The 13,425-nt window shown below is 31.4% G+C and overlaps 4 protein-coding genes across 4 annotated transcripts; all 4 read right to left on the bottom strand.

The window, feature by feature from the left end:
- Positions 1 to 476: 476 nt before the first annotated feature.
- Positions 477 to 1,937, bottom strand: HXK2 (hexokinase 2; the record flags this gene model as incomplete). Its single annotated transcript, XM_041548054.1, has 1 exon — positions 477 to 1,937. One exon carries the CDS (start codon positions 1,935 to 1,937, stop codon positions 477 to 479), a length of 1,461 nt encoding a protein of 486 aa, XP_041403988.1.
- Positions 1,938 to 4,374: 2,437 nt separating this feature from the next.
- On the bottom strand, positions 4,375 to 5,373 carry FZF1 (Fzf1p; the record flags this gene model as incomplete). Its single annotated transcript, XM_041548053.1, has 1 exon — positions 4,375 to 5,373. The coding sequence occupies one exon, from the start codon at positions 5,371 to 5,373 to the stop codon at positions 4,375 to 4,377; it is 999 nt and encodes a 332-aa protein (XP_041403987.1).
- Positions 5,374 to 6,612: 1,239 nt separating this feature from the next.
- On the bottom strand, positions 6,613 to 8,301 carry SET4 (Set4p; the record flags this gene model as incomplete). The annotated part of the gene is made up of 1 exon (XM_041548052.1): positions 6,613 to 8,301. The coding sequence occupies one exon, from the start codon at positions 8,299 to 8,301 to the stop codon at positions 6,613 to 6,615; it is 1,689 nt and encodes a 562-aa protein (XP_041403986.1).
- Positions 8,302 to 10,806: 2,505 nt separating this feature from the next.
- On the bottom strand, positions 10,807 to 13,071 carry IME2 (protein kinase IME2; the record flags this gene model as incomplete). The annotated part of the gene is made up of 1 exon (XM_041548051.1): positions 10,807 to 13,071. One exon carries the CDS (start codon positions 13,069 to 13,071, stop codon positions 10,807 to 10,809), a length of 2,265 nt encoding a protein of 754 aa, XP_041403985.1.
- Between the last annotated feature and the right edge of the window lie 354 nt (positions 13,072 to 13,425).

Below are 13,425 nucleotides of genomic sequence, written 5' to 3'. Positions count from 1 at the left end.
ATTTACTTAATCTAAATTATTAAATGGGTGTAGCAACTCAATTAGTTTTCTTGAAGTTGAACAAATAAGGTGTTGGTTATGAATGTCATCAATTTTGCTATTGAGTGTTTGGACTAAGACTTTTTGTCGTTGTTGATCAATAATTAAAAAATCATTTTTTCTAATTTTAATTTTAATTAGAATATAAACGTATCAAATAAAGATAAAATATTAGTATAGAAATTATAAACTTTTTCATTCTGGAAACGGGCTAATATGATTAATTTAAACAGTTTAAAGAAACCTGGCACAGCCTGCTTACGTATTAAGAAATATTCATACTCATTAATTATTAAATATAATTTTTTTTATTATAATTTATAAATTTATTTATCGAAAACTATTACATTAAAGCGTCAAAATCGTAAAGGCGACTCGAAATCAAGGATGGGAAGATATATATATTAAGAAGACAAAATTGAATTTTATCTTATTATCTAAGCACCGATGATACCAACAGACTTACCTTCAGCAAGTCTCTTTTGAGTCAAAGCGGCAATGATAGCGGCACCAGCACCAGAACCATCTTCGGCACTAACGTATTGAATTGGATAGGTAGATGGGTTACCCTTTGGCCAGCCGTAGATGGCTCTTAGACCTTCAGCAGCAGCCTCTTTGAAACCTGGGTATCTGTTGTAAACGGAACCGTCGGCGGCAATATGACCGGTCTTGTAACCTCTCTTTTGACAGATAGCAGCAACACCACAAGAAGCAATTCTAGCGGATCTGGTACCGATCAATTCAGAAAGTCTTCTGATCAACTTACGTTCTGGAACAGTGGTTTGGATGCCAAGTTCCTTGGAGAAGATTTCGTCAGTGTTTTCCAAGTTTTCAAATGGATCATCTTCGATTCTAGATGGGTAGGAAGTATCCATGATGTATGGTTTTTCCAACTTGGAGATGTCTTGACCCTTGAAGATTAGACCCTTCTTTTGGGTTTCTAGAAGAGCTAGACGTAGCAATTCACCTAGGTAGTAACCAGAGGACATCTTTTCGAAAGCTTGTTGACCTGGTCTTGGAGATTCGTCATCGATTTGGATATCGAATCTAGTTCTTGGTAGAGCGACGTGTTCGTTATCGAAAGAACCGTATTCACAGTTAATGGCCATTGGAGAGTCATTTGGAATATCAGCTGGCAACTTACCTTGCAACTTTTCAATGTCTGAACAAACATCGTAGTAAGCACCGTTAACACCAGTACCGAAGATAACACCCATCTTGGTTTCACCATCAGTATATAGAGAAGCAACCAAAGTACCGGTAGTATCATTGATCAAAGCAACAACATCGACTGGGATGCTCATAGCTGTGATCTTTTCTTGCAATAGACCGACGACATCGTGACCTTCGACGTTTGGAATATCGAAACCCTTAGTCCATCTTTGTAGAACACCTTCGTTAATCTTATCTTGAGAAGCTGGGTAAGAGAAAGTGAAACCTAATGGTAGAGGCTTAGAGACACCGGATGGAAATTGTTCCTTAATGAAGTTATCTAGAGAGACAGCAATGAAATTGAATAGATCATCTCTGTTCTTAGTAGTTCTGTATTCATCTGGCAATTTGTACTTGGATTGAGTACTGTCGAAAGTACGGTCACCACCAAGTTTAACTAAGATAACTCTCAAGTTAGTACCACCTAAATCAATAGCTAAGAAGTCACCGGACTCTTTACCGGTTGGGAAACCCATGACCCAACCTGGAATCATAGGAATGTTACCACCTTTCTTTGATAGACCTTTGTCTAATTCAGAAATGAAATGTTTAGTAACAGCTTGTAATTTTTCAGCTGGAACAGTGAAGTCACCTTCATAACCGTGGATTTCGTTCAACAATTCTTGTGGAACGTCAGCCATGGAACCCTTTCTGGCAGGTGGTTTCTTTGGACCTAAATGAACCATTGTATAATGTGTATGAATATGTGTAAGTACCTGATGTAAAGGTTAAGGTATGTATGTATAAAAGTGAATTTATATATATATACTTGGTTATATTAAACTTTTCCAAAATAATAAAATAAAAGAGAATAGTATAGAATAAGAAAAAAATAAAAGTTTTGAATTGAATGGGGGGATGTATATAATTTTTAATTAGAAAAATCTAGTTGTTTATATATAAAAATTTTATTGATATTTTATTTAAAATATCCTTGTTCTTAATGAAAATTGGAAAGTACGTCGTTATATCCTTTCCTCTCGAGAAAATCCCCCAAGTATAAGCGTCAGCTGGAAGTAAGCTGAACTTTTTCCATCTGTCGTCGTCTCTCTTTCTTATTCTTCTGTGTGTGTCTGTGTGTGGGTCTCCCCAGGAAAATTGTTCCAACTCTCTCTCTCTCTCTCTATCTCTCTCACACAATCTGAGAGTGGGTGTGTTTTCACCGTCACGGCATAACTGCAATAAGCTAAGCTAAGCTAAGCTGGGAAAGAATATCGTAGAGGGAAAATTACGGGACCGTTTGCCCCACTATAAAATTGACTGGAACAATTTCTCATATAATTTGTTATTCAGGTGGCATTACGACATCTCTTAGTTAAGCTTCAGAAAAAAAGGGAGCGCGTGGGGTTATTCCATTCCATTTTCCATTTTCCATTTTCATTTCATTTTCTGTTTCGTGAGATAACGGGAACGAACAATAACCGAGGCAACAACGAACAAAAAAAATAAGTAATGCTGTTGTCCCCTAAATAATCCGAGACTTGTGCGGTGGTTCCTTGGAAGGACAGCCCCTGCCATTGCCATGGTCATTGGCCCCCCCTGTTTGTTTTTTTGGCGTTGGTCTGGAAAATAGACGCTGCCCAAAAAGCAACACCGCGGCGAGGAAAGTGGAGCAGAAGTTTTGTTTGTTACGGCAACCAAAATAAAAAGTGGAATTTGGCCAATATTATTATTATTAAAATACACACATATACATAATACGGGATATCTTTTTTTTTAGTGTGCATGTAGGATATGTTTCCCCACGGGGATATCAACAATCGGCGTGTCTACGCATCTAGTCACATAACGTAAATAATTTTAATAATAGCATGTGTATCATTCAATTATTTCTTTATTTTTCAATCAAATGTTCACCAATTGGAGTAAATAAATGGGTTAACTATTTCTTGTAATAATTCGGCACATTGAATGCCGAATAGTTTCGCTATCTCCCCCCCTCTATGATTACGAGGATTTTCACGAGGTAAACAATTTTCAATTCCACGCGCACTGTAAATACTGGCAAGAGAGAGAGAAAAAATACAAATACAAATACAAATTAATAATATGGCCGAGCTTCCACTCTAAGTATCTCACTACCCCTCCTTTATTTATTGATCATTTTCCTGTTGCGAATCTGCTAGGTTCATTTAGTTGAAGCATCTCCCCCCACATCGTAGCGCACATCAATGGGGAGGAAGGACAGACAGAATGAGGTATTATAATGAAAATAATAAGATATGCCTGTACAATTTATTAGATTGAGTGAAATAACTATACGTTACACATTCATTTTACAGATCAATCATTTGGCGGGGGGTACTGGAGGCAAAATATTATTATTGTTGAATAATTATTACGCAACAAATAAATAAAGTAAAAAAAATTGACGATCGTTCGTTAAGTATTGTTTGCATTACATTATCAAGAAATATAGATATAATACACGTCGTCTGTCACTACCGTTCCTCAACCCCTTAAATTCTTTATTGATCAACTAATCGTAAAGTGGGGGAGGAATAATTTCTGAAATGATCAGCTAATTTTTAAAGCGTCTTCCAGGTTTCCTCTGATACCTTTCTCTCCCCCCGACTTGGACTGTTTTGTTGATAGAAGAATTGACATTGTTGTTCCAGCACCCCGCAAACAAAATAAAAAAAGCCGCTGACATGGACGTGGCATCTTGTAAAGAGGGGCAGAATAAAAAAAGGAGGTGGGCGGCAATCTCCGGTCTTGTTAACTCCGCTCTATATTCATTCATGCACCCCACTTTGTTTGTTTGTTTTATACACCTGGCTAAATTCTTCCAGTATGCTCTCTTCTGACCATAACTTCGGAGATAATATTAAGGCAGCAAGGGGGTTGTTACTTCTATAATCAGTTTCTCCGAAAGGTATGTATAAAAATAATAACATTTGAATAAACTTACTTAGAAAATGTAGTTATTCCGACATATTTGTATATATATAACAATCGTTGTTGGTAGTTTCATCCCGCTCCGGAATTAACATGTAATGGTATAATAAACAATATTGCCAAACTTGAATATATAATAATAATATTATCATTGTCATTAATTATCACCATAGTAATAAAATGATATACAATATAAAACAATAAATTAGATATGTGCTCATTCAACTATGTATGAATACCATATATATACAAATATCCATATTTCACTAGGGATGTAGGAATGAAAGAATGATCTTGATCATAATGTTCTAATAAATCAATAACAGAGATAAAAGGTTCGGTATATATACAATCAGGCTCTTTACAACAATGATTTCTCCAATCTACAGCAGTATCATCAGGAGAACTATCTTCATTAATAATCTTATTCAAATCTAATTGATCCATTACATCAACCATAGTCGTTGTAGACTCACTAATACTATTGGTTCTCTCACTTTGTGGTGATGGTAACATGGCTGTCATCGATGAACCAGATGAAGAGATATCACGAAGTTTATCATGAGAATGAGGTTGATCATGAATATGTAACGTCGCATAATCATCCTTGGCATATTTCCAAATTTGTTCATCACTTTCAGGTCCTTGTTTTAATTTATTCACTAAATGATACTCTAACATATGATTGATTAAATCTTCTCCGGGACTATATTCAACTTCACAATCATCATATGGACATTGTACTTTAACAATACCTTCTTCAGTTTCAACTACATGACGAATTGTAATTTCTTCTTCATCTTCTTCTTCTTCTTCTTTTTCTTCTTCTTCTTCTTGAGGGTTCTGTTCCAGTTTCGATTTCTTTTCTTCTTTTAGTTTTAATCTTTCTTGTTGTAATAGCTCTTTCTCTTGTAACTTCTTAGCCTTCTTAGCATGTGATGCTAAATGTCTCTTTAATTGCTGATTAGTAATAAACCCTTTATCACATAAATTACATTGTCGTGGTTTCACTTGTAAATGGGTCCATTTATGGACAGCTAAATGACATGGTCTGATGAATCGTTTCCCACACCCAGGTTCATCACATATATACGGTCTCTCATTGGTATGGGAAGAACGATGTTGTTGTAATAGACATGGTCTACTGAAGCTTCTACCACAACCATCATATGTACAAATATACTTTCTTCTACCTTTAGTTTGTTTTGTTGTAACTTCATCCATATTTTTTTAACACACGTCGGTTGGATATCTCTCTAATATTTAGGTCTTGAACTATTATTGTTCTTACTGTTGTGATTTTAACCTATACTGTACCTTAAATAGATGTAATTATCTCTGTTTCATATATGTATATGTATATGTATACCCCATTTGTTCATTGATAAAGTAGAGAAAAGAACCGGCATTTTACTGTTCGAACTATTATGTGAAAAAATGTGACTAACAAGCTTCGCTTACGTAACAAGTATATATTTATTCTATATGTGGTGTGTGGGTTACTCGTTTGAATCAAATCACGTGAATTATTGACTCAACGTTTATACTATAAACGATTAGAACAAAACCGTATATATTAATTCTTTTATAAGAAGAGTTTGACTAATATGAGTGCAATATTATGTCCAACTTGATGTTTTGTTTTTATTTTCGAGCCTTCTGTGAGTAGTTTCACTCATTTTGAGTTCAAACTTTTTACATGCGTTTTGGTAACCAACAAATATTATCTGTAAAAATATATTATCTAAATTTAATTATAGCTGAAATATTCTTGCCATATCTATTATAAGATTTATTGAGTATCGACTAAATTTGAATGAACTTTGTAATCATTATTATTGAGTTTAGAGGTGGCTGAGTTCAAACAATGGTTGAAGTCGGATATGGAGTTCATTATTGAGGTTACTTGAAATATAAACTAATCTAATAAGGTTCAGCCATCTGATTCAGATTTAGGCAGTTATTCAATGAATATTTGGTTTTCGTTATAGTGTTTGTCTTATTTCTAATAGCTGTGGTAGTATGTTGTTGTTGTTTTTAATATTTTGTCACTATCGTTTTTTTGTTTACACGTAGTGGTTATTTAACTTTTTTCTTTAAGTATTAATCTCAACAAAATATAAATTTTAATTTAAAATCTCAAAACAAGAAAAGCTACTTCATTATAATTGATTGGTATAAATTTGTTTTTATATGCACAGTAGAGTCATATCATCTCCGGTCAAGTCAAACAATCCTATTTTATTATCATTAACAACTTCTATTGATCTTATAGTTTTTATTCTTTTGCTCTTTAATAAACTTATGATATTGTTCTGTAGAGAATTAGGATGCAGCACCCATTAACAGTTACTGTCATATCTGTTACCTTAACTCAAAAAAATTGATGAAATAAAATATTATTAATATTAATATTATTATTATAAATTTACTTACAAAGTATATATTTAAATGTAAAAATTATTAAACATTTACATGTTTTTTCTTTTGTTTAAGACCGCTGAGAAATGAGTCAGCGTATTTTTTAATTTGTAATAGCATACATCGAGAATCATCACTACAACCACATTGACAAGTTTGCCAAATGATATCTATAGCATGGATCAACCATAACTTATCCATATCATTCATATGTTCAACGGCATTTCTATCATTTAATACCCTAGATATCGGATGTCTAAGGTCCCACTGCCATCCGATTAACAGTTCTTCGCCAACCTTGATGTCTCGTATGGCATTAATCATAAAGTAAACCTCCATTTTATTCGTTATTTGAGATCTAATCTTTATAGTACTCATGACAACATTTGGATAACAACTTCTTCTTATGTATTTAATGCAATGCTTAGGATCAGTATCATCGACTGCCCTTGCGTCTATTAGAATTGGCCAATGTGGATGGAAAGTTACTTCAGGTTGTGTTGTTGCCCATATTCTATATTGATTATCTGGATCTGCAATATAATTTTTTTGGAAATCAATCATACCAGGGAATTCCATAATATAACTTTTATTTGCGAAAGGTGTTTTTGCAAATACACCCTTAGTCTTTTCATCTATAAGTTTAGTTTCAATGGAATATGGTGAAATATCTAAATTTCTATTGATTTGAATTACCCAATCATCATTACTATGATCTTCCACAAACAATTTAATATATTTATCACGATATTGGTAAGTCTCGAATGCACCCTGACTAGCTTCTTTAATCAATCTAGATTTTATCAAGTCTGCACTTAATAAAGGTGGTGACTGTGAGGGACTACACCTGTCATCACTATTTAATGGTGAATGTGATTCAGGTGATACTTGGGATGAGTCTTTATCATCTGTTGAATCACTTTTATTTTTATTTATTTTGTTGTTAAGAATATTCAATTTCAATTGTTTCTGTATTTGCATCTGTATCTGTAAGTTTAAATTACTAATTTTTTCTTTCTGTTGTTTTTGTAACAATTTAGTCTTTTTATTAATCTTATATGACTCAGAAGATAATCCAGGTTTACAATTATTACAATAATATTTTGTTGGTAAAATATCTAATTTATTTTTCAAACCATAACATTTCATATGTTGCCACCTGTGACAATGATAACATTGTAATAAATCATCTCTTGATAAATTTATTGGATCTACTCTAGTATTAGTACCACATTTACAAGTAATCACATTATCATTATTAGAAACTATATAATTATTCTTAACAGGCCATTGAACTTTAGTAAGATCATTATTATAACTACCTGTACTACTAGCACTATTGGATGATAAGGACCTCAATTGTTGTTGTTGTTGATGATGTTTCAACCCACCTCTTTTTAATGGTAAAGGTCTTGTAACCGCTGCATTTAATGCAGCAGCAGCAAACATACCTCTCTGAGTGTTACTATTGTTACTAGTCGGTACTTCTTGTTCTTGTTGTACGTCATTTGTTTCTTCGTCCGAACTATTTAATTTATTTACCTTCTTATTTGGCAAACCGTTAGTTGCTGTCATTTGGGTATTTAATAGGACAATGGATGCAGGACCAGGTGATATTAAAGGATTAAATAAATTATCCTTTTCTGTCTGTTTATGCTCATCTTGTATCTGTTTTCTAATTTGTAATAATTTTGACTGTAAAGCCGCTGGACAAGGGGATGGCGATGCCATATTATTCCCTTCCTTATAATTTGGTGATTGTGTTATGGTTAGAAGCAAAAAGGGGAAAAAGACACGAATTATAATATAACAACCGAACAAATAAAATGGATGTGGCTAATTTATCTATTTATTTGAAAGAGTGTAGATATATATATATATGTTGTATTAATTTTTTCGTTTATTATATATTATCTTCCTTATCGTTTAGTTTTAAGGATGTATAATGTATAGCCTCGTTTAAAAAAAATAATATAATTTAGTGAAAATTAACAATACCAATAACAACAACTATTATAGTGGAACTCGTTCTACTACCGAATGTATGTTAATGAAAATTATAAAAACAATATATTGGTGGTAAATAAGGGGAGTAAGAGAGAGAAAGAGAGACAGACGCTAGATGGACCGGCTAAACACCACTTAGACACTTGTATATATATAAAGATAAATAAGTGTATTAGTCAATTTGAAAAGCAACGAATAAAATACATTTGACATGTATCTTAAACACCTAGGAAACTAACACAGTTTCAAGAACTGTTGAGAGATAGGGCAAACTAAAGAAATTGTTCTACATCTTGGTAGTATTAGAAAAAAAGAAATATGTCAAGACGTATATCAAAAAATAAATATAAGGAACGAAAGCTCCTATGGATATAGGAGCAAATATACTGAATTACAACAACCCTAACTAATACACCCATTCACTGAATGAAAGTAACCCAAACCAGTACTTGCACAAACACTTCTAGAACATTTAACTTTAGAATGGGATGGGGAGGGGAGAAGAAGAGGAGAGAAATAGAAGGAAAAAGAAATAGCGGGTGATATTAGTAGTAAATAATGACAATGATGTAACCTAGCTTTAAATGTAACAGTTGAGATGAAACATATGAACGAGCTCCTAGAGTAAGACGACCAAAAGAAAAAAAAATAGCAACTGAGATAGGGTTTGTGCACATCTTATTAATTAAACACCACATGATCTTGTGTGGTACCTGAAAACTTTGTAACATAAGGACGCACCTTGTATCAATAAATGAACGAAAACATTCTCTATTGAACAGAGAGATTTGTATACGTTTTTGGAAGTACTACAAGAATAGCCATTTATGGTTACGACTCTTCATGTTTCTCTCTTACCATTTACTGGTATCGTTTGTGAGGTGTATGGGTGTATTCAAGAATTTGTCAAAACCGTGTGGGTGGATGGAGAGATTCCCTCAGAGCCAGAGTGAGAAGACAACGAGGGCGAGGATTTTTTGTTTGTTCAGTTCCTCGTATATACAAAGGGAAAACGTTGAGCGGAACAACAGAACTACAAAGGGCAAGAGACAACAGGGAGGCACTAGTAAAACTAAAGAGAAAGAGACAGAGAGAGCACTTCTTGTTTGATTGGTTGGTAGGTGCAATATAATGTGATCGACGTATAGACTATGCTGCTTTTATCATTGATAAACGTATGAACGAAGACAGGTCGTTCCAAACATATGTATGTATTACTAAAGCAGTTACTGAGATCTGAATGTGGAAGATGTCTTTTTTCATTTGCCCAAACTGATAGAAAACGATGAAAAGATAAATAACAACAACAGTTCGTAGTTCGTTCTTTCTTTCTCTTATTTTCTTTTTTACGACAGCCAATAAGAATTAACATTTTCTTGTGTTGCCTTAATGCAAAAGAGAGATACCCCCAGAATAATCAAAATAGGTAGCAAAAAAAATTTGTTAAAGAGAAACAGAATATTTGAAAACTTGGACGGATATAGGATATGAAATGCGATGCTGTAATTTATTTTAGATTCCGTTCCTAAATTTATTTTAATTATTTATTTTATACGTGGCATTTTTGCCTATTAATAGGCAATCTTAGGTACCTAAGTACGCATAATTTTATTAGAACTTGTTAGTTTGTAATAAAATGAAGTTTTCTCTTCTTACAAATTTACTATTCCAGAAGGGATTACTTATTCTCTTTCTTAAACGGAAGCAGCAATAAAAACTCTTTTAGGGCCAACATTGTTGACTAATTAGTAAAAGTTGCATTATTATTTCCCTTTTTCTTTATTAATCTATAAGTTTTTTCTCCCTTGAACAAACGAAATAAAAAAAGAAAAGAAATAATATACTAAACAGACACTTCGTTTGTTTTGTTTAATAGATCGAAGATCTCATTAATACTTAGTATGTTAACATAATTATTAACAAACAAAAATAAGATAAATAAATTATCTTATTTACCCCTCCTCTTTGCTTCTAATTTTGGGTTTTCTTTTCTTTTTCTTTTCATAATATTTTAAATAATTTAAAAAATATAAACAAATAAATCTTATATTTTTATATTTTTATTTTTGTTTTACGTGAAAAAAAAACAAACATATAAAAAAAAAAAATTATAGCTAAAGAGCACGAAAACAATAGGGAAATTTATTCAGCTCTTCCCTTCCCCATATTTACTGTTTTAAGAATTTTCCTCACTTGGTGTTGTTCTTATTACATCCAATACAAAATATTTTAAAATGTTATATTTCCAAAGAAAGTATTCGAATTTCTTTCTGGTTTACTACTATTATTATTATTATTAATGTGAGGATGTTGATGTTGATATTGCTGATTACCAAATTTAGACCAATTATTACTAATATTATTGTCATTACCATCATTCGAACAAGTTATTTGATCATTAACATATCCATCTGTATTGAAATATAATCGAGGTGTAGCTTGTTTAAATGTAAAATCAATTGATTCATTACCTATAATTTGACTATGATCATATTCTGATGATATTCTATGATCACCATTAGTGAAAAATGTTTGATGATTTTTTAATTTTCTATTATCATGATCTCTTTCATCATTATTAGTATTGTTAAACCCAAATTGTAATATATCATTACAATTTTCTTCTTTATTACTATTTTGATTAGAGGAATGATTACCAGAGTTTAATAATGGTGTCTCCATGGCATAATCATTAAAAAAATCAGAATTTTCTTTTGCAATAATATCAATATCTTCTGAAATTTTTCTCAAATTTGTCATTCCATCATCTGGAGTAAAATAATCACTAGTAGGAATACCTTTAGTTATCTTATACGAAGATAATAAACGTGTCACATTATTAGTCACTTCATCATCATTATCATGATGTTTGGATTCTTGTTCTTGTTCAGGGTCAAACTCCATTGTTGGTAAGATACGATCTTGTACACTATGATTCCCACTAGTACCACTCTCATCAAATGTATTATTTTCATCTTCATCATCTTCAAAGGATGGACTTGAATCTCTTTCGAATTCCATATACATTTCTTCATTATTAATGACATTACTATTTAATAAATTATCTCCGTCATAAATTTGATGTGGGCCATAGGGAACATAATTTTTTGGTTGAAATTGTAATTCTTTAATAATATTTTTATTTTCATTAACATTATTATTAATATTGTTTATAGTTGGTTTAATACCTGCAAACATCATTGCTTGATCTTTATTTGTTAATTCATCCTCATTCATATCACAATTAATATTTTCTTCTTCACCTGTTTGTAATAAAGTATCTTTAAAGAATGGCATTGAACTTAAACGATCAGCAGTCATTCTATTCTTAGGATCCCATAATAAACAATTTCTCACAACATCAATCAAATCGTTTAATTGAGTACTTGATAAGAATGGTTTAATTGATATACCTTGAACAAAGGGTATCTCTAATTCTAAATTTTTAGCTAAAATTTCAATATGATCCCATCTCCCGCCTGGAGCATCATTATAATCTTTTAAATCTAAATTGATATTTGTTGGTGTTCCTAATACTTGTAAAATTTTCCAAATTTGATCCATTTCATTTGAACCTGGGAATAAAGGTTTGAAATTTGCAACTTCAACAGCAACACAACCAAAGGCCCAAATATCTATTGGTTTTGAATAAAATCCATTTCTTAATAAAATTTCTGGTGATCTATACCATCTTGTTGAAACATATTCAGTGTATGGACTTCTATTATTAACATTTCTTGCCAAACCAAAATCTGCCAATTTAACAACATAATTGTGTTCATAAAATCCTTTCGATAACCATTTTTTATCAAAATAAGATGTACTTGTTGAAACTAAAATATTTTCAGGTTTAATATCTCTATGGAAAAAATCATATGAATGAACATGTTTAATACCTTCTAAAATTTGAGCTAAAATTGATTTTAAAGTTGGAATTGAAAAATAACAATGTCTTCTATTTTTCATTAATTGATATAAATTTTGTTCCATAGATTCCATAACAATATGCAATTGAAAATTTGAATTATCAATAAAAATTTCAAAAATTTGAATAATATGTTTATTTGTTGGTATTGATAAAATAAATTTAATTTCTCGAACTCTTGTATAATCATGTAAAGTATTTAATTTTGTCATCATTGTTTTTATTGCAACAATATTTTGAGTTTTAGTCATAACACTAGTTAAATTATTATTTCTATTATTACTACTACTATTATTATTATTAATAATCATAGTATGTTTAAAATTTGAACTAATATGATAATTATCTAAAGTTAAAATATTGAAATTTGCTTTAGCTAAGATTACCGAACCAAATGATCCTGTACCTAATTTTTCCATTAAAAGGTATCTCTCTTGTAAAGATTTTAAAGGTAAATAAGAAGGAGGAGATTCAATGTCAGGTGGAATTGTAATAGAACCATTATCAGTATCATTATTAGTATCACCACCACCACCACCGCTTTCACTATTTGATCTATGAATTGTCATAGTGATAGTAATAATATATATATATATAAATATATTGAGTAAAACCTGATTGAATAATTTTCGTAGAGGTATATTAATATTCTCAACAATCACAATTGTAAAATCAGACAGAAGGAAAACAACAAAAAAAAGGTTAAAACAAAATGTAATAGATTGCTTATATATATATTCGAGATCAAAAAGACTAACAATAAATAAAATTCTCTATTTTATTTTCCTTTTATAAAAACAAACAAACAGAGGATTGTTAAACAATCCTATATCATATACCCTATATATATATACCTTGTTAAAGTTGAGAATACGTTATAAACAGTGAATCACTAACAAATGTGTGAGATTTAAAAAATTAAT

The sequence above is a fragment of the Maudiozyma barnettii genome (assembly GCF_903064755.1).
Source record: "Maudiozyma barnettii strain CLIB 1767 genome assembly, contig: KABA2_01, whole genome shotgun sequence".
In the NCBI taxonomy this organism is placed as follows: domain Eukaryota; kingdom Fungi; phylum Ascomycota; class Saccharomycetes; order Saccharomycetales; family Saccharomycetaceae; genus Maudiozyma; species Maudiozyma barnettii.
The sequence above is the reverse complement of the archived record's forward strand: the minus strand, read 5'-3'. Positions and strand labels throughout refer to the sequence as shown.